This window comes from Vombatus ursinus, unplaced genomic scaffold, assembly GCF_900497805.2.
Source record: "Vombatus ursinus unplaced genomic scaffold, bare-nosed wombat genome assembly UNPS02014830.1, whole genome shotgun sequence".
In the NCBI taxonomy this organism is placed as follows: Eukaryota; Metazoa; Chordata; class Mammalia; order Diprotodontia; family Vombatidae; genus Vombatus; species Vombatus ursinus.
This window is the reverse complement of record NW_020954608.1, coordinates 52,096,910-52,121,737: the sequence shown is the minus strand read 5'-3', so window position 1 is coordinate 52,121,737 and position 24,828 is coordinate 52,096,910. Positions and strand designations below refer to the sequence as shown.

Here is a 24,828-nt window from a genome sequence, read left to right as displayed (position 1 = left end):
TTTAAAATCAAAGATATAGACCTTTACCACTCAGGTAGGTCTATGAGCACTCTTAATCAAAACACATTTTTGTTGTCCAGCAACATCAATTTTTCAACATATTCATATGGCTTCTGTCTTTCCATCCAATGTTATAGTATTTGCAATAAAGTAACATAGATTTACTTAATTCTCCCTCATCCTATAAACACAAATCCCAAATTTCACAGACACAATGATAGTAGAAAATTGAACTAAAATTGAGTTGTTGTTGTTATTGTAAGGGAACCTTACTCTCCTAGGATAAAATGCAAAATGATAAGATTTTTCCCAAAACCAAATGTGTCAGAGAAAAAGATAAGGTTCTTAACCTGAAGGAATTTAAATTATTTTTAACTTTTCCTGCTAAGTTCACCACAGGAAATGTCAGTGTCACTTACTTTGAAAGTCTAACACTACAGGTAAACCAAGTGCATCCAAACCAGATTAAAATGTAGTTGGGAAATATTTAACAAAATAAAGAAAAATACAAAAAACTTAGATAATGTTAATTTGTGGTTTTCTAAATCAATATGCTACCCACAGGGATCTGTTTCAATTTGAGAAGGACACCACTGGTCAAAAGTCTTAGACAAGCCCTGAAGATGCTGCTGAGATGTTTGTACTCTTGTGATCCTGTGGACTTTTCCTCCTTTCTAGCAATCTAAATAGTGAAAGGGAATGAGTATTTGGCAAAGCTGCCAGAATTAAGGTCAACAGCAGCAAATTGGTCAATGTGAGACAAACAAAAGTAGATTCTAAGTACTAGCAGCATGAAAATTCATCATTGGTTTCTCCATTTTGGGTTCATAGATCTTGGAAGAGGAAGAGACCTTGGGAGATATTCTAATCTAGCCCTCTAATACTCAGATGGTAATGTGAGCTCATCAATATGAAAATTCCTTCTAATGATTGTAAACCCATCCAGGCTGGTCCTCTCCTTCACGTTCACCTGAAATCTCCTTCATGTCCTCCTGAAATCCAGGGGCATCACCTATGAAACAACACCCTCTCATAATTAATAATAAAATAATAAGATCTAATGTTTATATTGAGTGTTCTAAAAGTCTTAGTGAAGTTTTAAGCTTCACCTGGTACAGACCTTTAAGGTTTACTACTAAGGCTTTTGCATATATTTTTTTGATCTGCCCAAAATCCCTAGAAAGATAGTACTATAATCATGTGAGGTATAACCTAAAGATATTATAGCCCCATTTTCCTGATTAGACAACTAAGGCCTAGCAAGGCGGTGTTAGTCTAAAATCACATAGTCATTAGGAGGGAAATATGCTTTTTCCTGTAGGGAGGAGGTCATAGAACTGGGAGGGGGAAAAAATGGGCAAGGATAAGTCAAACCAGCAAATTAAATTTAAACAAACTAAGACTAGAGAAAAATCTACAGTATGCTTCCATGTAAAAAACAATGGAGGAAGAATTATAGTTTGGGTTCAAATCCAAGCTCTCCTACCTTCTACATATATGACTTTGGACAAATCCCTTAACTATTGAGGGCCTCAATTTCTTAAAGTTTTAGGATTTCAAAGGAGCACATAATTTCATAATTAAAAAGTATCTTAGAGTGTACCTAGTCTAATTTCATTATTTTATAAATGAGAAGTTTCAGTTTCAAAAAAGTAAAACGACTTGTCCAAGATCAGATAGCTAATTTGCTTCCTTTCTAAGAGGAAAGAGTATGGTTTGTATTAGTTGGGCTAGATTTTAAGAAATCCTAGTTCTCTTCCCCACGTAGTAGGGACTTCCTGGGAGATCCATGAACAAGTCATCTTTTACTCAACAGGTGCAAGAAATAAGCGTTATAACCCTAGAGGAGTAAGGCTACATCAAGAGTATGATCAGTAGAGCCAGTCATATTGAGCATGTGATATTGGCCATGGGCTAGATACAGGGATAGAAGTATTCTGGCTTCAGGACTTCAAACATGAACATAAGAAATGATATAGAGACCTTGGGAGAATGTATTTTTATATATTTCAAGGTGGGGGATGGGGACTAAGAGCCAGAAATAGGGAGAGGGGGAGGCTAAGAATCAGGGCAAATTGTAAGCTAAAAATGGAGTTGGTAGCCCTGGCATGAACTCCTAGCTCTGACTGAAGGACTAATGGAGGAAATTCAAAGCACAAAGTGTAGTTAAGTGAGACAGAACCAGACCCACACCAGATGAATCCTTCCTACATAGCCAACTCTGAAAAGTCACCCATCAGGTTTCATCACATGTTCTAAAAGGGAGAAAAACTCCCCTATGTATGGAAATTCTACAGCATTATGCTCTTTCAAATCAGGAATAAATAGTGGGCCTGTAATTGCATTGATGTAAGGAATCTTGGATGAAGAGACTCTCTGTGCAGTTCTCATCTTCTCTGAAACATTAAGGAGCTGCCTAGAATACTGAGAGGTTAAATGATTTGTCCAGGGTCACACAATCAATGATAAAGGCAAGACCAGAACATAAATCTTCTGTCTCTGAGGCTAGCTCTCTATCCTCTATCCTCATGGATACCTCTATTTTCAAAAAAGACAAGATTCCAAATTACATATGGCATTGATGGGAAAGGAAAGTTGAGGCACAATTAGAATGTGGAAGAAGGAATGGGGCCAGTGGCCCAATGGCCATATGGCAGCCAATGGCTATAACATTTGGAGCATCTTTGGAATTGGGTCATCACCATAGATCTCTTTTTTTCCCTGTATTTCTGGAGTTCCCTGGCCATATTAGAAGTGTGCAAACACCCAGGTTGCTTAGATTTCACAGGAGCAATGATGACATGGATCTTGCTCCTACCACGGATTTTCCCCGTACTTCATAAAACTGATTCACATCCACCCCAAGTTTTGCTTGTGGGAAAACCTAGGCAGTACAGATAAGGAAAAGGTATTCCTTGGATTCTGGAAAGAAAGACTGAAGGGTTTTCATATACATACTTGGACAAATTCTGTGCACTGTCATCTGATGACCTACTGAATGCCCCTGAATAACACCTCTTATAAGCAGCCTAGATCAAAACCAGAAGTCCCACTCCAAATCTTTGGCACTACAAGGAGAGAACTACAACCTCAATCAGTAACCCATATTGGAAACAAAGGGCAACTTCTCTTGTCAACAGGAGGGGAAAACGAGAAGTAGAGAAGAAAGGAATCTAAGCCAGGTCTGACACAGGCCAACCAGCAGGCAGCCTAAGAATATAAACATTTGTCTTGCACATTAAAAAGGAACATGCCGATGAAACAGGTTATCCTGATATATAAGGAGCATTGCTCTTCTTTTTGAGTGACAGTCCTTAAATCAAAGAGCTTGAGAGCGATGATGAGTGGAGCAGGTCTTGAGGGACCTGTGAGAAGAGTTCCGGTCAGACACTGGCCTGCTGAGAGAAGCCAACACAGCTCCTAGCAGAAGGCAGGAGAGGCTGGCCTGAAGAGGTGACATTGGTGCTGAAAAGGCAGGCACACAAGCAAGGTAGGGAGCACCACTCACTACCACAAGGCCAAACCCTTCTCCTCTCAGTTCTGTACACATGCAACCTTTGCAGGCAGAGCCAAAGTTACAAACGTTCTTGGCAAAAGATAAATACCACGGTAAATTCTTTTCATGCCTGTCTTCCTTTGATTCAGTCATTCCCCAAAGGTAAGAAAGGAGGCCAATCCCAGGTGTGCCAAGAGGTGTGCTGAACAAGACATATTCACGTTTTCTGGGTGGGAGGGTTAGGATAACTCATGAAATGTCTGAGCTGGGATGGACCACAGTGATAAACTTGTCTGACACCATTTCACGGATGAGGTAACTGATGTTGACTTGTCCAAGGTCACACAGCTGGTGAGCAGTCAAAGTGGCACTAGAATGCAAATTTTGTGAATTTCAGTTTCATGTACTTCCTTTTTGGCCCATGACCTTTCATGAACAGGAAACTGAGGCATTAAGAGAAGTGACCTGCAGCCAAGCCAGGACTGGAATTTGTGTGTACCAATTCCCTAACAGACTGGTGAATACAGCCAGTTCTTGACCACCACTTTCTCTCTGCCGAAAGCAAGGGAACCACAATTCAGTCATACTCTTTGACTCAAAATATTGTTAAAGGAGTCTAGGTTCAAGAAAAAGAATATTTAGAGATAGTGCTCTAGGGAACAAAATCTCCTGAAGAAAGAGTAAGTATCACAACAGGTAACACTCAATTCCTATTCAAAACCTTTATCTCTTCCCTAGTTGTACTTTGGCTACAAATAGACAAGTTTTGTTTTTATTTTGTTTTGTTTTGTTTCAAACAAAAAGTTTCAAAAGATTTTCCTTGATAGGATGATAGGTCTTCATTCAATCTATATTGTTTGGAGATAATAGAGCCAGAACACCAAGAACTTCCTGACAACTCAAGGCAAAAGGTAGACTGCTGATACCCTTATCCTACCATTTGAGGTAAAAAAAAAAACAAAAACCTTGATAGAAGAAAATGCTTTTGTTGAAGATCAAGGACATGTACATATGATTCCAATGGCTTTTAAATGAAAGAGTCCTTTGAGACAATATATTTGAAGCACCATGTAAAATCAGTTATAATATTTGAAAAGATTTTCTTTTTCCATCGTGGTTATTGAGTAGAGTCCAGTTTTTAAAGTCAATCAACTAGCAAAGTCAGTCAGTCAACTAGTATTTATTAAGCACCTACTATGTGCCAGGCACTGTGCTAAGCACTGGGGTATACAATGAAAGGCAAAATACAGTCCTTGCTCTCAAGGAGCTCACAGTCTAAGGGGAAAACAACATGCAAATATTAATGAACAAACATGATACAGACAAGATAAAGGGGAGATCATTACGAGAGGAAAGCAGACCAGGACAGACTTCTTGCAGAAAGTGGGACTTTCATTTTTCCTTGGTACTAGACAGGAATCTTAAGGGATCCAGTCATATAATGGTCACAAACTTCACATACTCATCCCAACAATGAAAATATTTGCCTAAAAATACATATTGTTTGATAGTTTACAAAGTACTTTCCTCACAACCTTGTGAGTTAAGTAGCACAAGTATTATTATCATTCCCATTTTATGGATGAGAAAACTGAAGCTAAGATAGGTTAAATAACTTTCTCATGATCACAAAGCTAATATATCTTGCCTCCAAGTTCAGTGCTCTGCTCCCTACAACACACTAAATCTCTGTCCCAAGACATACCCTCTTCAAATTCTACCAAGAAGCAACTTCCCACAATTCTTACACACCCTTGTCTTTTAACACATGCATCACGGAAATAAGCTTGTAAAGGCTCCATACAATCAAAATAGTCATAGCAGCATTGTTCTTGTGGTAAAACACTAGAAACACAATAAGTGTAAATTAGGGATTGGCTGAACAAAGTGTGGCATATAAATGTTAATAGATTATTCTTTTATAATAAATGACAGATATAAGGAATTAAGGTAAATATTAATACTTCTTTGAACTGACTCACAGCAAAAAAAAGATCTATGAGGCTATATAAAGTGATTACAATAACATAAATGAAAATAAAAGGCAGTAAAAAAAATTTTATATCAAATATCTTTGACATAAGGTTCTAATATCAAAGAGATATAGATTTAAGAAAATAAGAACTAAAGTCATTCCAAATAGATGAGAGGTCAAAAGATATAAACAAACAAGTCTCAAAAATAAGAATTGAAAACTATTAACAATCATTTGAAAGACTGCTCCAAATTACTAATGAAGAGAAATTTAAATCAAAAGAACCCTGAGGTTTTACTTTACTGACAATAATTCATCAGGTATAACAAAAACATGGGAAAAATATATATGTAAGGGGAAGACAGGCATGCTAAGGTACTTTTGGATCTCTGAACTGGACCAATCACCTGTTAAGCAATTTGAAATCATGCAAAGATTACTAAAATTGCACCAGAGATGCTGATGCTAGATGTATAACCCAAAGAAGTCAATGATAAAAGGCCCCATATACACCAAAATATTTATACCAAACTTTTTGTAAGTACAAAGAAATGGAAACAGAGTAAATGCCCAACAATTGAGGAATAGTTAAACAAGTTGTACTACATGAATGTAATAGAATATTATGGTGATTTGAGGATGAATGGGAAGCTATATGCACAGGGAAGTAAGCAAAATTAGGAAAACAATATACAAATGACTAGAACAGTGTAAATGGAAAGAACAACAACAAAGTGATCAAAACTGAATACCATGAAATTATAATGACCAAGCTAGGCCCCAAAGAAGAGACAGGAGAAGACACCTCCCTACTTTTTTAACAGAGCTGGAGGTGGAGTGGGAAGCTATGGCTGTGGCATGCTACATATAAAGTCTGGCTTTTGGGAATTATTGGTTAGTTGTGCTTAACTTTTTTTCCTTTTATATTCTTTATTATATGGGACAAGGAGAAGGTGGGGATTGATATGTTGGGAAATACAGATAATACAAAAACAAAAAGAATCAATTGAAAAAGGGAATCAAATTTATTAAATGTAATATTCAATCTCAGACTCAGAAAACTGCTGTTAAAACAGACTTCTTTCCTTCCTCTCAGTAGAGAGGGACAAGAGATGTAAAATGCAGTATGGACTGTTGGACTTTGATGCTGTTTCTATTGTTTTTGTCTAAATTTTACTTTTTTTAGAAGAGAGAATTCAACCAAGGGGAAGAAAAGTTAGAGGAATACTTCTAGGGACTTCATAGGGAATATACAAAGGCAAAAGAGGAATCAAACTGACTTTTTTCAGTTTAAAAAATGAAATCAGCTTCCAAAACTTTTCACAATGTTCATCCTACCTCCAGCATGTGTGTGTCTGTACACATGTATACATATATATGTGTGTATATGTATATATATATTTTTTCCCAAACTTAGGTGTGTAACTTGTAAAATACACACACACACACACACACACACACACACACACACACACCAATTTACCTGATACCAGGCACCCACTCACAAACCCTGTGACTATAACTGAACCCATCAGAATGCCAACTTACTGTATACCCTTTTTTGCTGCTTTGTATCCACTAACACATACATATGCCCCAATTCCTAGCCTGCCCCATGTGTACCCATCCCTTCACATGATGCACGCACAGACCTTATCAGTACAGCTACATACTGCCTTCAGCTTCCCTGCACTGGAAGTTTTGGTCCTACTCCAACAAACTCAATTTTAAATAAAACTAAATCTAAAACCCTAACCGCGGTCATTAGTTCAACTTACCAGATGCCAGAGAAATTGCCTGTCTCATTAATGAGTAAAACAGCAGCTGGTAATGTCTTGGAGCAGGTTGGTGGGTTTTAAAAATCTTGGGAGTTAGCCTGGATCCCCTCTCTCACTTCTAGCCAACATGTGGATTTACGTTCCCTCCAGATCAGCAGGCGGGAGGGAGCCCAGCACAGCTCAAGAAAAAGGGCTGCAGAAAAGTCTGCAGAAAAAAGCAGGCTCAATTACAATTAACCATCCTGGAAGTAGGGGAGGAGAAGAAGCCAGTTCATTGAATACATATGGGAATGAAAACGCAGAGATGGGAAATGTTATGTAATTAAACTCTGCTGGCCTATCTTGCCCAAGGGGGGAAAGCAAGACCCATCAGTAGTGACCTCTTCCAATCAATTTAATTGGCCCAACCTCGCCAAGAAAAGCAACAGAATTGGTTTAGTGCCTCCTGGATATAGCTCAGCTCAAGCCTATTTATGGTCATTGAGCACAAGGGTAAGAGACTGCCCCAGGGACCAGCAGTCTAGGCCCTAATGCAGGGTCCAGGATTCCAGTACTTCCACAGGAGTACTGAGTTTATCAGAGATGACTCATTGGTCAGTTCAACACCTGACACCCACAATACTTCTCACCAGTCAAAACTTTGCCTATCAAGCAACCAGACCTTAGGGAAAAACAAAAACAAACAAAAAATAATAATAGCAACTAGGTAGAGCTGAATGGGTTCCTCTCTTATTCAAAAAAGGTCTACTTCAAACTAATCACTTTTTTTTTTGCCATTATTGTGTGCATACTTAGAGGAGGAAAAGTAACTTCCCTCTAAGAAGTTATTTTCCTGTAATGGCCTTCAATTTCCTTTGACACTTCAATGCCTCAGCGATGTCACCAATATGGGTACACCCTCCACAAATACAGATGAAAACTCATCCTGCCTTTACAGTCTGTGTGACTCTCATCTCTGTCCTGCCATAAATCCTCCATGGGAGCTCACTCAATGTGCTGGGTACCTTCTTCTAGAACTCTTGACATGGTGGGGATAATGTTGGAGCCCAAAGACCCTTCCCTCCACGATCAGTCCATCTTTTCTGGTCATATATCTCCGCTTAAATTTTCTATGTTGTTTCTCTAGTACAATTCCTTGTTGGTGATGTGTTAAAACCTACTCATGCCTCCATGTAACTCTCCATTATCTTTTGAGTGAACCTCAACCCTGGCAACTCATAAAACCATGGATATGGATCCTCATAACCTCTTAAACACCTTACTCCTCACTATGTACCCTTTGATGTGGTAACAGTAGCCTTCTTGCTGTCCCATGAACAAGACACTCGATCTCTTAGTTTTGAGTATTTTCTCTGTCTCCCATGACTGGAATGTTTTCCCTCCTCCTATCTACCTACTGACTTGAATTCCTATCTTCTACTGGAAGCCTTTTCCAACCCCTCTTCATTCTATTACCTTCCTCTCTTACTAACCTCCGATTTATCCTCTATATAGCTTCATTGTACTTGTATATATCCTGTATATATTTGTTTGTTTACTATCTCCCATATTAGATTGTGAGCTCTTTGAGAGCAGGACTGTCTTTTCCCTCTTTTTTTTTTATCCCTAGGGCTTAGGCACAGTGTCTGGCACATAGTAAGTGCTTAATAAATGTTTATTGACTCACTGACTAAATTAGGATTAGATACAACAATTTTATGAAGTCATGAAAAATTTAATAAAATATCTGCCCAAGGTCAATGAATTAACAGTAGAGCTGGGATGGGTACCCAGACTGTATTGTCAGTCTGGATTATCAAAGAGGAGTTCAATCACTTCTAACTGGCTTAGATTAATGGCCATGTCATTCCACATCTTTCATTTTTTTTAACCTTTTGGTAAAGATTTGTGCCCTTAATCCAGCAAATCTTTATTAAAGAAAAAATAGTAGACTTTTCTGCCAAAACCCAATATTCCTGGAGGGGAGAGCATGAGGGCAACTGCAAGCTTTCAAAAATAAATATAGCAGAATTCCTTTGCAACAGGGCCATTATTACGTGCATTCAAATGCACCACACATTTCTGATAGCACATCTCTGTTCCATTCCTCTTTTAACACATAGACACACACATATACAATACATACATGATACACACACATACAAATCAGGGCCCGCCATAGCTAAATTAGCTAGTAACACAGGTTCTCCCCCCAGCAGCAGCCTTTGGTGCCACAGGTACATGCGATCATAAAAACATACTTTGTCACATGTCTTGACACTGATACATTTTTACAGTTATCATCCCATTCTTCTGATTTCTACCTCATTAGCTATCCCAAGGCCATGCTCTTTACCAGGCTCACTAGCCTCCTCCACTTTCGGGATTGAACTTGAGGGCTAATGATCTATTTTCCTAAACAAGTGTTCTCTCCACTACTGCATCCTGCCTCCTCTAGCAAACACCTCATCTTACATGGCACACTGAAAGCAAATTCAGTCCTAAAAGAAACACAGCATCCCTGTTTCCTTTATGATAATTCAGTCCCACTTTACAGCTGCCTGAGTAAAATACTTCCCTCTTTAATATATCTAGCAGCCATTCCCTCTCATTTATATCACCCCAAATATTCCCACATGTCTACCTCTGGACAATCCCCCCCACCCTCACTGCCACACACATACAAATTTCATCAATCTCCAATCAACATCTTCTGAGGTCACTTACCTTTACTTTGCTCTCCACCTCTTCAGCTTCCCCCACACTCCTAACTAGGCACCACACACTAGGATTCCCTTATTCAATTCACTGGCAGAAGATAGTCCCAAACTTCCCAGACCCTCTATTCAGCCTAGGTGCTCAGCCATCTAATTCACAATTACCTTCTACTCCCTACACAAGAAATGCTACCACTCTCGTTCCTTTAACAAAACAGAGATGCATTTCACCAGAATCTGGGGGGACAGATACAGTGCTGTTTTCACAAAGCCAAAGATATGTTCTCTTAGCACACATATCCATAAATACCTCAAAGAAAAATAAGTATAAAGTAAGGAAGACCTTCAGTAAGTCACCTAGCCATCCTTAGGCCTCTTGACAATGCTACAGCAGTCAAATTATTCCCCAAAGACAATGCCTCTGGTACAATGTGCTATATGTTCAGAGCCTCTAATACTGTGCTATCCACCCAGCAAGCACAGGATAAACGTTAAATCTGAAGAATTGTCATTGATGGTGGAGCACTCTCATAAACTAAACATTCATTATACATACATGCATCTCCTCTACAGCAAAATGAGCTTTCTTCTTCCACTCACATCTTACATACATACCTCTTCTATTCCCTCTCCCCAAACTCTTCCACAAAATGAAGTCTATAATGTACCCCCAGATAACATCCTTCTCTTATATGTGAACACCTCATCTTAACCCTTCCCAACAGTCATCTCACTGGAAACAGCTTCCTTTCCTATATAAGTCCTCCAAGATTCCAAGGGGAATCTGAGTCCACAATTTATCACCCCTCAAATACCTCAATGCCATTCCTGCCAAATTCTCCAATGCCCAGACCCCCACATATCATACACATCTTCCATATAAAGTTTACAACCTGCTCTTCTCATAATCTTTCCCCACCCCCTACATACATCCCCTTGGTAATCCTCAGGCAAACAACCCTGCACCCAAGTTCACTTTTCCCTCACACACATTACTCCCACATCACATTAATTCAACATCTCTAGGCAGACAGACACAAGCTATGCCTTATGTCTCCAAATTATCTCTCTCCCTCTCCCCCTTTTCTCCCTTAAGTAAAACAGCCTTTTCCTTGGCCTATACTCATAATTCCATATACTCTGGCTTTCTTTTCTTTATAAATGTGTTCATCCTACAAACACCTCCAAAACACAATTAATCAAATTACTTTATAATTCGTTCTTACTATGTGCCACACATTGTGTACACACACACATACACACACACCTTTACTCTTACATATGTCTGATTCTCCCTACAAATTGAACTCATTCAACTAATTTGTACTTTTATCCCCTCAACCCCCCCCACAAATCACACATATACTGTTCAGACACAAAAACACCACTTCTCTATGTATAGACCCTATACGCTCAGTTCATTTCCAGATCCTCTTACACAAAACTCTAATGCCAACAATCTTAATTGATATCCCCTAGGAATATTCATTGCTGTTTCCCAACATTTTGTTTACACACAACTACACTTCTAGTCCCCTCCTCACATGGGTCCATGTGTTAAAGAACAAGGTAGAAGAAGTTAGATTCTCTCTCCAAACTTTATCCCCTCAGCCTCCTTTGTGTTGTTAAGTCACAAAGGAATTGAATAAGGTACAGGTCTAAGTGTGTTTTCTGCGGGGGATGGTGGAAGTAAAACTGTTGAAACTTTCCAATTCTGTCCTTAGTAGACAAGTGGATGTTTTCTCCCTTGCTATTCTTGCAGAGTGGGAGACAGATCTTTACTGAAAAGCACATGTTCCAACCAGGCAGAACTTAAAAACAACGCCCTCCACCACCACCCTGAAAACCCTTTCTCCTCTTTCTCCACAGAGGGAGGGCAGTCCTGCTTTCCCCCCAAAGCCTCTAACCCCAAACCATACTTCCAACACATGAAGATTTCTCCTCTCCAAGGGTAAGGGTGCCATCCAGGTCCCAAGCTCTCTCTACCCAGTCGCTGACCAGAAGCCCAGGCACCAGAGGTAAAGAGAACCGTCTTCCTTTTCCCGGTTCCCTCCATCTGGAATACCCACAGATCCAACAAAAAAAAAAAGCCTTTTTTAGTCAACCGCTCCCCATCTCCTCAGTCCAAGCAGTATTCCTTAGTTCCCTTTATTTAAAAGGCAAATTATGAAATGGCTCAGCAAAACTATCTGAACCATTTAGGAACTTCTGAGCAGATCAGTCTACCCCCACCCCAAACCCAAGGCACACAGAGTTCCCTTCCCCCACTCCACCTACTCTATTCTTCACTCTTTTTACTTCTCCCCACAGTCCAGAAGTATCTCTCAAATTTTTGGATGACTAGGTTTTGGCATTTGGCAAGAAGTACAGTTTATTTCACTCTCCCTTCAACCTTCTTGACCTCTTCAGAGCCTTTGGGTCTGCCAGTTTCCCCACATAACCAACCCTGCCTCGAGTTCCTAGAAGGACTTTGAGAACCAGTAAGGGTAATCCTCCTGGATGCCCTGGCCCAAGTGCCCTTCTACTCTCCAGAAAGCAGACTGGATCTTCTAAACCTGGAACCCAGATGTGGGGTTCAAGGAGCTGGAAATGTAGAGTGACCAAAAGAGGAATTTCATGGGATAATGGAGAAGTTGGGTGAGGGCTGCTTGATAAAAGGTCAAGAATAGGGTGTGTGTGTGTGTGTGTGTGTGTGTGTGAGAGAGATAGAGAGAGAGAGAGAGAGAGATTGATTCACAAGACTGATTCACGCAAGGTTTGGGGGCAAAGGTCTCGGGCTGAGATATTACACTACAGGTACTTAGGATAAGGAAGGTTTTTCTCTCCAAACTGGGAAATGACTGTACTTGTCAAAGACAGACTTCTCCCCTCCCCCAATCCCACAGAGGGGAGGAGGGAGGTGTTATGGGGCCACATGGGGGGGAGGGGATTTAGTGGATTGTACATGTGTGTATGTGGGGGGTGGGAGAGCGACTTCTCCTACTCTGCGATTGAGATTTGCTTAAAAAAAAAACCTTTTGTTAAACAGGATGCTGCAGAGACTTCTCTGTAGTGAAAGGACAGGGGTGTTTTTGGATTATCCCCTTCCTCTCATACCATCCCCAGACCCCTTCCAATCCAGGTTCCTTAAATCTGATCACTTTCCCAGATTTGGGACGAGTTTTCTTGGGACTCCAGAAGGTAACAGAGGTCTGTGGGGGAGGTAGAGTGAGGGTGATCCCCTTTACAACTCCAAATATCAAAACCCAAACTTCTCTCGAGTGAAGCCAAGAGCTCGGAGAGACCGGAGTTAAGCAGGAAAGGGGGTACGGAGGTGGGCACAGAACCGTCGGCAAATTGCCTAGAGGTAGCAAGCAGCTGAGCTCATCCGACAACATTTCACTCGGGAATCTCCCAGTCTCCCCCAAGACAGTTAGACCCCTTTCCTTCTCTTTAACTCCCACTTTGCTCACCCTTCTTCCCGTCCCTTACCGTGGCAGGAGTAACCATGGCATCCGTGTGAATGTTTTCAGAGAAGTCGACATGAAGAGAAAAGTGGAAGCGAGCGGGTTCATTCAGTCTCCCCCACCCCGCCGCCGCTGCCACAGCCACCTACCACCACCACAAAAAAAAAAAAAAAATAGTTGTGGGGGTCTCTCCCGGGGAATGCGCGCTTAGCTACTCTATTTGGGAGAGAGGATCCTTCAACTCTGAGTCCCGAGAACATAATCTGCGCGGTTATAACCAGCCAACCCAGCCAGATGGCTCTGTGCTCAGCGCAGTAACCCTTTAGGCGCCGCAGGGCAGCCTTCCCGCGCTGCCTCACCTCCAGCCTACGCTGCGCCCCTCCTTAGCTCCCCACCAGCCCAAGGCACACCCTGCCCCAGGCTTCAGGAGGCTAAGTCGGAAGTGGCGCAAGGTGCTTTTGTTTTTCTTTGTTTGCTGGGGGTGGGGTGGGCAGAGAGAGGCGCCTCCCTGTTTCTCTTATTTCTCTCAAACCCCCAAATTAGAAAGAGCTCTCTATCCCTCTGAGATACTTAGCAAGAACCGGACACGTATTGTTTTGTGTTGTATTACACTGTATGGGTCCTATTATTCAGATTAAATTGCTTCAACAGGTCTTTTTTTGTTGTAGCTGTTGTTAGTTCTTCTTGGACCTCCCCCTACTTTTTCCTCTATTTTTTCTTAGGAAAAGAGGGGTTAGCTCACCTCGATTCCTCAGCCTGTGTGAGTCTGATTTTTAAACCCCTCCTCCTATCCCTAGACCCTTCGAGTTACAGATCTCTTCCCCCCTCCTACCCAAACCCATCCCCCTCCCCAACCTCAGGCCCTTTCCTCTAACTCGCAACACATAAACACAAATACCGCTCGCCCCCTCCTCCACACACACACACACGCACGCACACACGCACGCACACACGGAACAAACTGTCAGCTCTTGCTGGCCAGTCTTGGTGCTCGAAAGTAGTCAAGACAGGTGAAGTCAGAAAAGTGGGTGGGAGAGCAAACAGGAATAGTGTGTGAGTGTGTGTGTGTGTGTGTGTGTGTGTGTGTGTGTGTGTGTGTCTGGGTAGTGGATGGGTGAGGGGGGGTGTCACTCTTTTTCTGGCGATGCAGGATTTCTACTTTCTTCTTTACAACTCCGAGGTAGTTTCCCGGGGGGGATACTTCTCCACCACTCAGCAGAAAGGTTGAGACTGGGGGAGGGGGACGGGAAGGGGGGAGAGGGGGAGGTGCGGGGTGTGAGGAGAGGGGGGCGTTGAGCTGAGGGAGAGGGAGAAAAACAAAAAACAACCTCTCCCCGAAGCCAAGAAGTAGCGGCTCACGTCTCCTTCAGCAGATAAGCTCGATAGAGAAAGAGCCCTAGGATCTCTCAGAACTGGGGTGAGAGTAGGAATGGGAGCAATGTGAAATCCTTTTAAAAATATTCGAAATACGGACATTGCAGTAGAGGAGGTGATATAATTTTAGCTACCTTCCTAGTCCCGACTCTCTCTCTCTCTCTCTCTCTCTCTCTCTCTCTCTCTCTCCTCCTTTTCTCTCTCTCTCTCCCTCCCCACCCTCCGGCTTAAATCGTCTTGTCTTTCCCACCTAGAGCACTGGAAAAAAAAAATACAGTAGTATTATAGACAATAAAAACAAATCAAGAATGTTTTAAGTGAGCTTGAAGCACCTATTTGAAAGGACGAGGTTATAGAGGCCCCTAAAGTCGCTTAAGCATTTGCCTGGTTCCCCTACCCCACGTTAACAAAGATACTTCTCCCAGGTCCCCGACATCTCACTCCCTTATCTTAATAATCAGTCCCCTACCCTTACAATCTATCTCCTTCTGGAGCTTCAAGGTAGTACTGTAGTGATACTAAGCAGGGAGAAAAAATTAAAAGTATCCAGTACTGCATTCATTCTGTTATCTCAGAGCTTCGAAACCAGACTGGGGTCCGATCAGTCTTCGCCTCTCCCCCAAGGTGGGGGGTCTGGGAAGTATTCGAAAATTTAGTAACCCCCTTAGTGGCGGCAGAAGTATGCCTGCGTCAGCCCGAACTAGGCAGCAAAGAGCGGCTGGGGGAAGTCAAAGGGGGCGGGGAGTGGGAGAAGCAGGGAAGTCAGTAAGGGGTGGTGAGAAATGAGGTTGGGGGCTGCGTACTATATAGATTGTACCTGCCTCGTCATTATCCCGGCTGATGGGGGCTGTCACATCGAAAATGTGGAGAAGCGCTCACCGAGACTCTGGGGCGTCACCTCCCGCAGCCCCTCCGAGGGGTTGGGTCCTCCTTAGGTACCTCGCGCCAAGGTATCCCCAGTTCTAGCTAGGTTTTCTCCCAGCCCAGGTTAGATGGCTGAGGCTTTTCCCCTCCTCCCCCCATCAAGACTTGGGCTGGGCGTGTACTGTTTGGGTTTGGTTTTCTCCCTCTCTCTGCCCGCCTCCCTGCCCTCCCCTCTCTTCTTTCTCTGCCCCCCCTTCCCCTCCCCTTGTCAAAGAAAGGATTGTGGACTCAAGATTCAGATTCTTTGACAAGAGGATAGTACCCTTAAAGCCCAGCATCTAAGCTCTTCTCCCAGTCTCCAGCGGGGTCCTCGTATCACAGAACAGGAAAAAAAAAAGGCAAGGGGAAGGTTGGGGTGCGGGTGGGGGGAGATGGGTGAAAGAAGAGACTCTGCAACTGTTGCAATTAAAGGGTTAAAAATAGGTGTTGACTGTCCAGTGGTGAGCTCCCCTGTCTCAGACTGCCCTGAGGAGGGTAAAGGAAGGGGGTGAAATTGAATTTGAAAAAAATCAGAGAAAGAAAAAGAGTGTAAGACCAGCGATTTGTTCTGCAAATGCCTTCAACTGACTCCCCTTCTCACGGAGAGGCAGAAACCAAAAATGAGTTTGCCTTGATTCTCAGCTCGGGTTTTGTCCTGAAGTGGTGTGTTTTTGCATGCAGTTGGCAAGCCTTGTAATACGAGAATCGACACCTTCATCTTGTCAAATATATAGAAAGGGGGGGATGGTGGTGGTGAGAGGGAGAACCTGCCTTTCCTCTCTGTAAATGAATTGGTGGGGAAGCAAAGATGTGATTCAGCAGTCATCACCAGCAGCCCTCCCCCCATTCTGACCCCCCATCTTGTAAGAGAACTATGACAAATTCCGAAACGTGAGGGGCTTCTCCACTCACTCCCTTTTCAGAAAGGCTTCTAAGGAATGGCAATGTGATAGCTGACCTGAACAGACTGAGTGGCAAAGAATTGGAATGGAGTAAAATATTTTTAAGAGGTCGGGGACAGAGGGGGGAGAGTGTGGGGGTGGGGGAGTTGAGGGGGATAGTCATCTACTACCGTCATTTTGACACTGTGTAGCAGCTCTTTTGTTCTCCAGTGAAACTTGGGTGTGAAGGTTTCAGTTGTGTCTACCCAAGTTGAAGAGAGGGGAAGCCCAGCAGTTCAGCTATGTAGCCAGACATTCCATACTATTCACAAAACATACCAGGCTCTTGTAAGAAGCATTGGACTTGGAATGAGTAGAGACCTAGGTTTAATCCCATTGGGCAAACCAGAGTACAAGTCACAACTTCTATGACCTTCAGTTTCCTCAAAGGTGAAATGGGCAAAATAATATAATGTCTACCTCACAGCATTGTTGGGAGTTATTAGTATGTCTCACTTTCTAGATGATTGTTTCAACCCTTCCACTTTGCTTGAGTGGATGCCACCTTGGTGACTTAGTATCATAGTAGCATCTGTATTTTGGGTCATTGACCATCTTCCACATTCCTTGTTTTATCTAGGAGCAAGAAACTTCATTTGTAAGGAAGGCATCCTAGGTATCAAAATTCTTTGCATTGTACTTCCTAAGAGTAGCAGTCAGCTCATCTCCTTATTGAAAACCCCTTATAACTTCCTCTTTTGAGTAAATAGGAAAAAAAAAAAAGCAAGGCTGTACTCCACCCTCCCTTATCTTTTGCAATAGCACCACTCTGTGGTTGAAAGATTGAACAGAAATAATATATGCATATGTAAAATACTTTTGTGTTTGGTACATTTTAACAGATATATTACTAGTCAGAGTTATTCCTATTCCAAGCAAAGGGTATTGGGAATGTGTGGGAAAATGAAAGACCAGATGATAGGCAAACTTGTTTTCCCTTAGTCAGTTGGATTTGAGTTTTTGCCTTATTTATGTTTTTATTTTAAGACAATCAACTCAAAGGTCTTCCAGACTCCAGGGCATTTGTAGATAGCATCTTTTGTTGATGGAGAGTTCTCTGCTATACCTTGGCAGAACTGCTAAGAACTATTATTCCTACCATGTGTAGAAGCTCCTCTGCCCCAACTCTGCTTCCCTTCCCTCCCCCAGTTCTTCCTCCTGGACAGCTGCTTGGGCTGATGGGACATTGTAGCCAAAATTTTTGCAAGAATTGCAATAAAACTCAAAGGGTATTGTACAGGGCCTTGGAATTTAAGTGTCAGAAGAAGGTATAGAATGTTATTCTTACTTAGTGCATATTCCCAATGAGACCATCCTTTACGTCACAAAGGTAATTGCCATGTAATATTATTAGCAAAATATCTTCGTCTCCTAACGACCTCCTCTGATGCTTCACTCTGGCATGGAGGTGACACCAGGTTCTCCAAAGCTATGCCAGGGGAGCATAAGCTCTGGAAGGGTTCCAGAAATGGTCCCAGGGATGAGCTTTATGCTTTCAGTTTCAGGATAAGCCAAGCTAAGTTTGAACAGACTTATCATTAGGCTGGTTCAGGATCATAGATCTAGAAAAAACCTCAAAGGTGATCTAGTTCAACCCCTTCACTTTACAAAGTAGAAAATTGAGGCCCACAGAAGTTAAGTGACTTGTCCAAGGTCACTTAGATAGTATCAGAAGTGAAATTTGAGCCCAAGTCTTCCTCTAGAGGCTTTGTATTTTCTTTCATTATATCACACTGCTCCCTCTTTGCAGGTTTATGGGTATTTCAGACACAGCAACTCACAAAAGACTGTTCACTAAGGTATGGAAAGGGTTGTTATCTATCTCAATAAAATGAGAACCCACATTGATGAAATTACAAACTCTTGAAGTATATTTTAAGAGGCAGGTTTAAATAACAAGCTTCATTCTACTTTCTCAAGTGGAAGCTAGAACTCGGAAAGATAAAGTTGTTGATTGTCCTTCATTTCTAAGAGGATCAGTGACATCACTGGGTGGTGTCTTGACCATTAGTATGAATTGGATTTAAGTCCAATTGGATTCAGGCAGAGTTGCAGAAATTAATTGGCCACACACTCTCTTCCAGAGTCATCAAAGTTGAGTGTCAGGACAAAAGTCAAGATGACTGGCGATGGCCTGGGACAAAGTGGGTGAACTTGGTGTCTTCAATGTCTCACCAAGCTCTGAGCACTCCACAGCACCTGCTTCAGCTGCGTTCATGACCATTGAAACAAATTGTTCTCATATACCCATTCCACCAGGTAAAATCTTCACGTCCTTGGGGTAGACCTCCCTCTTACTCACAGACAGGTTTGAGGACTTTAGGTTACTCTCAACCTGGTTTAGCCCATCTGCCAAGACAGTTTTGCCAGGGTGTAGCCACTGCACATGCTACAGCATCTTAGAACCACAGGTGAGAGTTGGGTGACAGGTGGACACCAAAGGTGAATGAGAAGCCCTGAAAAGGTCTCAACAAGCCCTCATACTAGAGGTGATAGTCCCTCCTGAATACCCTATACACCCCATTTATATAGCACCTACTATGTGCCAGGTTCTGTACTAAGTGCTTTATTTAAAAAAATCTCATTTGATGCTTGAAACAATCCTGGGAGGTAGGTGCTAATATTATCCCATTTTAAAGTTTACAAAGCACTTTCCTCACAACCACTTTGTGAGATAGAAGGTTGCAGAAATTTTCTTCCCCATTTTACAGAGGGACAAGCTGAGATTCAGCAAGATTAACAGATTTGCCCAAAGTCATCTAACTAGTGATTGTCAGAATCTAAGTTCAACACCAGGTCTTTTTTGACTCCAAGTTCAGTATTTACTCCTTTATACCATGTTGCCTCTTAGATTCTTAGAAATGAAAAAGGCTTTGAAATATTACCTGTTCTACTCCCCTGCATCTCGAAAGACTGCACTTGACCCTAAAAGTGAAGGTACCACTATGAAATCATGCAGCTTTTAGTGGAAATGCCTAATGAATTCTTCATTCTTTATTATCTCAAATATGCACTTTACATTGAGTAACCGAAGCAGGGATAATGAATACACTTAGTGAAATGTCATTCACATCAGTAGAGGCCTCAAAATTTCAAGGGTTGACTATAAGACTTGGAGTTGGATTTGAGTCCTAACTCTGATCTTCAGTTTCCACTTCTGTAAAGCAAACTTAGTAATACTTTCATTACTGACTTTATAGTGTTGTTGTGAGAAAGTACTGTAGAATGGCTATTATTATTATTGTCAGTTTTAAAAATAAGCTTAGATAGTGGATTTAGAGTTAAAAAGTTATCTTAGAGATCATCTACTTATTTTACTGATTAAGAAACAGCCCCAGAAAAGTGAAGTGACTTGGCCAAGGTTACACAAATAGCAACTAGAAAAGTCAGAATTTGAACTCGGGTCTTCTGACTTCAAGTACTTTGACTTGTTCTTTGTGCTGCACTCCTTACTGCAGAAAGACAATTCACAATAATGACAACCGTACAAATAATAGTGTGAACATTTCTATTTCTACAACACAGGTGGATATAGAAATCATAATAAAGTCTCATGTTTCACCAGTCATGGCATGAATTCCTAACCACCCTATAAATTAACTCCATGCTGTACCAAACTCCACTCGTAAAAAATGACATTAAGGTTTCCATGGTAACTAATGCATTTCCAAAGGGAATAGGCCCCAGAAGACAAAGAAGACAGGCAAAGGGGTGGGGGTGGGAAAATTGAAGAAAAAGGTAGAGTACATTAAACCCATATGATAAAAACAAAATATATTATGGGGAAGAACCTATAAATATTTTATTACCTCATTTTGACATAGGTATGACACTCACCAATTTTGTCTTGGGGCAATTTAAAAAGAACAATACGTGTGTGCATTTATTTATTTATTTTTTTAAACAAACTCAAACTGCTAATATGAATGAGCCACTTTTGGCTTTCCACCTCAACTTCCATTCATTTCTTCGTTCTCTACTCTTGTCTTTCAGTGTATGAGACTAGGGTTGTATTTACATAAAGCCAAATATCCCTATACAAAGAGAAGAATTCAGTCAGACTGGATGATTCAAACCTTGTATGCATTGGGTATCCTTTATCACATTAGAGTTGGAAAGGGCCTTAAAAACTGTTTAGTAATATAATCATTTCTTCTTCTTCAGATTTTTCTCAGGCTTTTTGTCTGCATCTCCACTTAGCTCTTTTCACATTCTATTTTATGTCTATAACCTTGCTTGTACAGAAGCATAGGAGATTTTGTGAAGCAATTCTGGGCTGCAAACTCAGAGGAAGACATGACCTTTGATTGAATGAGCTGATTGAGACACTGAATACTGGAGTAAGGAGAGAAAGGACTGACGGGAGATGGTTGGAGAATTTTCAAGAAACATAGTATGGAGAGAGAAGTACCAAGATCTCCCCAGTGCCACTGACATGTATAGGAGACTGAAACTCCAAAATATTGGACTTTCAGCCCTTGTTATCCAGAAGAAATTCTTCTTGGATGACATTCTCCTTTCTCACTTGCTCTGAGTTAAGATTTTATCTTACTCCTGGCTCATTTACTTTTCTGTATTTTCTAGTAAATTCTAATCTGTGGGACTTCTCCAATTTCTGTTTGCTGTTTTGCTTGAATAAATAAGTTCACTCATTATTTGGTGTTTGTAATGATCTTTTGTATAACCAGATTTGTTGGGAAGCTGATGAGTGTAAGCTAAGGGCTTCCCTCATCCCCTCTTAGAGAGACCAGAAAAGTGACTTTCCTTCTGAACCAGACTCATGCTCCTAGACCAGATTGATATTGAGAAAAGGCAGATGGATAAAATTCTCAGAGACTGGAAAAAAGAGTGTCCAGCTTTAGCAGTGCTCCTGGGGGATTCCCCCCACCCTCAACCTCCAAGTAACATGCAGGCCTAGCCCTTAGCTGCCCTACTCTTGGGAGAGGGGAGCCAGACTCATATCATACCTATGTCTGCCAACCATGGGCTTCATGTACACATGCGTACTAGAGCCTCAGACCTGATGTTACCTGTTTCATGCTCCTGACCACAGCTCTTTGGGATCATTTCTGCTATTTGTAAAATGTAGATGTCCATCTCTTTTTCTACTCTCAGAGATTAAATGATCTTTCTAGGACAAGTCATGTTGGACACTGATATTGAGTCACAAAGCAGAGTTTCTAGAGATGACAATCTATGCTTCCAGGATACTGGACAGAATTAATAATACAGATTGAGTCCAATCTGATCTCAGATTGCATCTCAGCTGATTTCTCATTTAGGAGAAATTTGGTGTCAATATCAAGGTAGGGTTTTGGTTTGTTTTTTTTTTCATATTTTCCAAATGTCTCTCCCTTCTGTCCTAGGATCTCTGAGGTCACAGGATAAATAAACTAGGAAGGATTCAATTTTGTCTAAATACACTGGACAAGGGAAGACTATTTTTTTTAAGATTACATATTTCAAAGTATCTGATAATAGTTTATTCACTTGGAAATTATCCAAAGTTTTTTAAAATTACAGGCAAAATCCTCCCCCAACTAGCCAAAATACTCCTAGGTCTATTACTTTCTGCCGCTAGCACAGTGTGTCTAGGAATGCCTAATAATTCACACAGTATTAATTAATATTGGGAGAATACTTTCCTTGCAATATAAAAAGATATGAAATTGCATTTAAAAGCCAGCTGCAGAAGAGGGTTGGGATGCAGCTTACTCATAGTCTTCTTCCCCTTCACAACATAAGATAGAGTTAACTGAATATTTTATGGCTGTTGGCCCCATAAACAGGTACTGAGGATTTTTTTTTTTTTTTTGCTGTTGATTCCTATTACTGAAGTTCATGTACCCATTACATGAACAGAATATTGGTTAGACCATTCTGTGGTATACTAGAGAATTATAATATCTCATTCTATATTGTGCTTTAAGGTTTATTGTTGCCTTAACTGAAATCAAGATAATTATTCCCACTTTTTTGGGGGGGAATGAAACAATATAATTTTTACTGTATTTGTTGTATTTGTCAATATGATTCAAATAGGTTTATTGTAGGCAACAAATTATTGGTATTTGTATTCTTATCTATTCGCTTTAATTTTATTGAAAAATTTAATCCATTCACATTTAGAGTTTAAATTCATTATTTTCTTCTATTATATTTTGTTCTACTACTGGCAAAAATGTTAACATTTCTAGCCAAGTCCAGCTCCCTCTGCCATCTAGGTAGCACAGTGGATAGAGGGATAGGCCTAGAGTCAGGAAGACTCATCTTTCTGAGCTCAAATCTGGCCTCAGTCATTTACCAGATGTATGACCCTGGGCAAGTCACTTAACCCTGTTTGCCTCAGCTCTTCCTCTATTAAATGAGCTGGAGAAGGAAATGGAAACCACTCCAGTATCTTTGCCAAGAAAACCCTAAAAGGGATCAGGAAGAGTTAGGCACAACTGAAACTCCTGAACAACAACAATAACAACAACCAGCTTCCTCTAGAACCTCAGGGACAATAGAAATCAGTTGCAAATGAAGCAGAGGACCATCATATACCACAGAGGTTGTTGTGTGTTTGTCCTTCCTTCTCAAAGAGGACCATGACATCAGGAAGATGATGATGTCACTTGCAATTGACTTTGATTTGAATGAGAGAGGGCTGTGCTAGGTTACCAGCCTCACTTTCTCCTCCAGAGCCACGTGGGTCCAGTGGCCAGATATAGATCAGGATGACTTTTCAGTTCTTTTCAGGTTCTTCTTTTGAGTGAGGCAACATGTGAATAAGTCTCTTTAATAAGTGAGTCAAGGGACGGCCCCTTTAATAATGAAATCAAACTGGGAGGCGAAGACCCTCAGGGTTCAAAGAGAAACAGTAACTATTTAAATTGACTCTGAGCAAGGAGGGCCCAAAAAATAACCAGTAAGTGGTGAGTGGGTAGGGACCTATTGAAGTCCAATCTAAGAGCTCCAGAGTGAATTGGCTTTACCAGTGAGGTAATCTCCATAACTCCTTCCCTCCCTCAAAGCACTTACACATAGCAACTGAGGACCACTCAATAAACTCTCATCCTGAACCAGTTCCAAGGGAAGCTCTATAGTTTCATCTTTAATCCCAGTAAGAATTGTGGGAGGTGGCAGGCCCCAGGGACCATGACCCCTGCCTGCACACTTCTGCCCATTTGATTTCAATCCCTTGCTTCACCAACCTTTTTCCAGGATTTGGGACCTGGGCTCTGCCATCCCATCCAGGACTCCTGACAGGGGTATAAGAGGCAGGGGCTGTCCCTAGCTCAGCTTCACAGCCCAAGTCTGTGTGAAGGAAATGATCCCAGAGATTTTGACCATCGCAGTTCATCTACCCCTACCCAGAACTGCCAAAAGTGGCAGACAATGAATGACCTGAGTACTCCTAACCAATACTCTTCAAAGGGGCCTGGCCCTGGTTCCATGTCCCAGTTCAGCACAATGGCAAGGGGAAAAGTCCAGAAACTACCATGATACAAACTCAGCTACCCCGCTGGGGCTGTATGAGGTGGTAAGGAACAGAGACCAGGATCCCTGGATCAGTCATATCATTTAAAATAACAATCATTTTCTGAGTGTTCTGGACCAAGACTTTTGGGAGGGGACAGATACAAGATGCAATTTTTAGTAGGCTTGATCACTTCCCTACTGTAGGGGACTAAGAACTTAGTGTATTTCTATTAAAAAAAATGCCTTCTCTCCCACCCCAGGTACATTAAGGAACTAAAGTGGTTTGAAACAAACAGCAAGACTTATGGATAGGTGAATAATTTAGGAATAAACAAAAGATAGAGAGCAAAGTTAGGTTGTAAAATGGGTAATTTTGACTACATTAAATTTAAAAAGTTTTGCACAAATAAAACAAACATAACCAATATCAGAAGTAAAACAGAAAATTGCAAAACCTTTTACAGTTTCTCAGATAAAGTTTCTCATATCTCAAATACATAAAGACCTTCATAAAATCTCTAAGAAGATGAGTCATTTCCCAATTGATAAATGGTCAAAAGATATGAGCAGACAGTTTTTTCAACGAAGAAATAAAAATAATTTATAGTTATATGAAAAAATGCTCTAAATCATTATTGATTAGATTAATACAAATTAAAATAACCTTGAGATATCATTTTATATCTATCAGATTGACTAAAATGATTGAAAAGGAAAGAGACAAATGTTGGAGGAGATGTGGAAAAATCAGAGCA

The 24,828-nt window shown here is 41.1% G+C and overlaps 1 protein-coding gene across 1 annotated transcript in view; it reads right to left on the bottom strand.

Annotated features, from left to right (window-relative positions):
• The window catches only part of NTF3 (neurotrophin 3), a 139,043-nt gene extending 125,366 nt beyond the window's left edge, over window positions 1-13,677 (bottom strand). The window contains exon 1 of the mRNA XM_027838802.1: window positions 13,417-13,677. Within this exon, the coding sequence (XP_027694603.1) occupies window positions 13,417-13,434 (18 nt within the window). The 5' untranslated portion in view covers window positions 13,435-13,677. The remainder of the gene's footprint in view (window positions 1-13,416) is intronic.
• Between the last annotated feature and the right edge of the window lie 11,151 nt (window positions 13,678-24,828).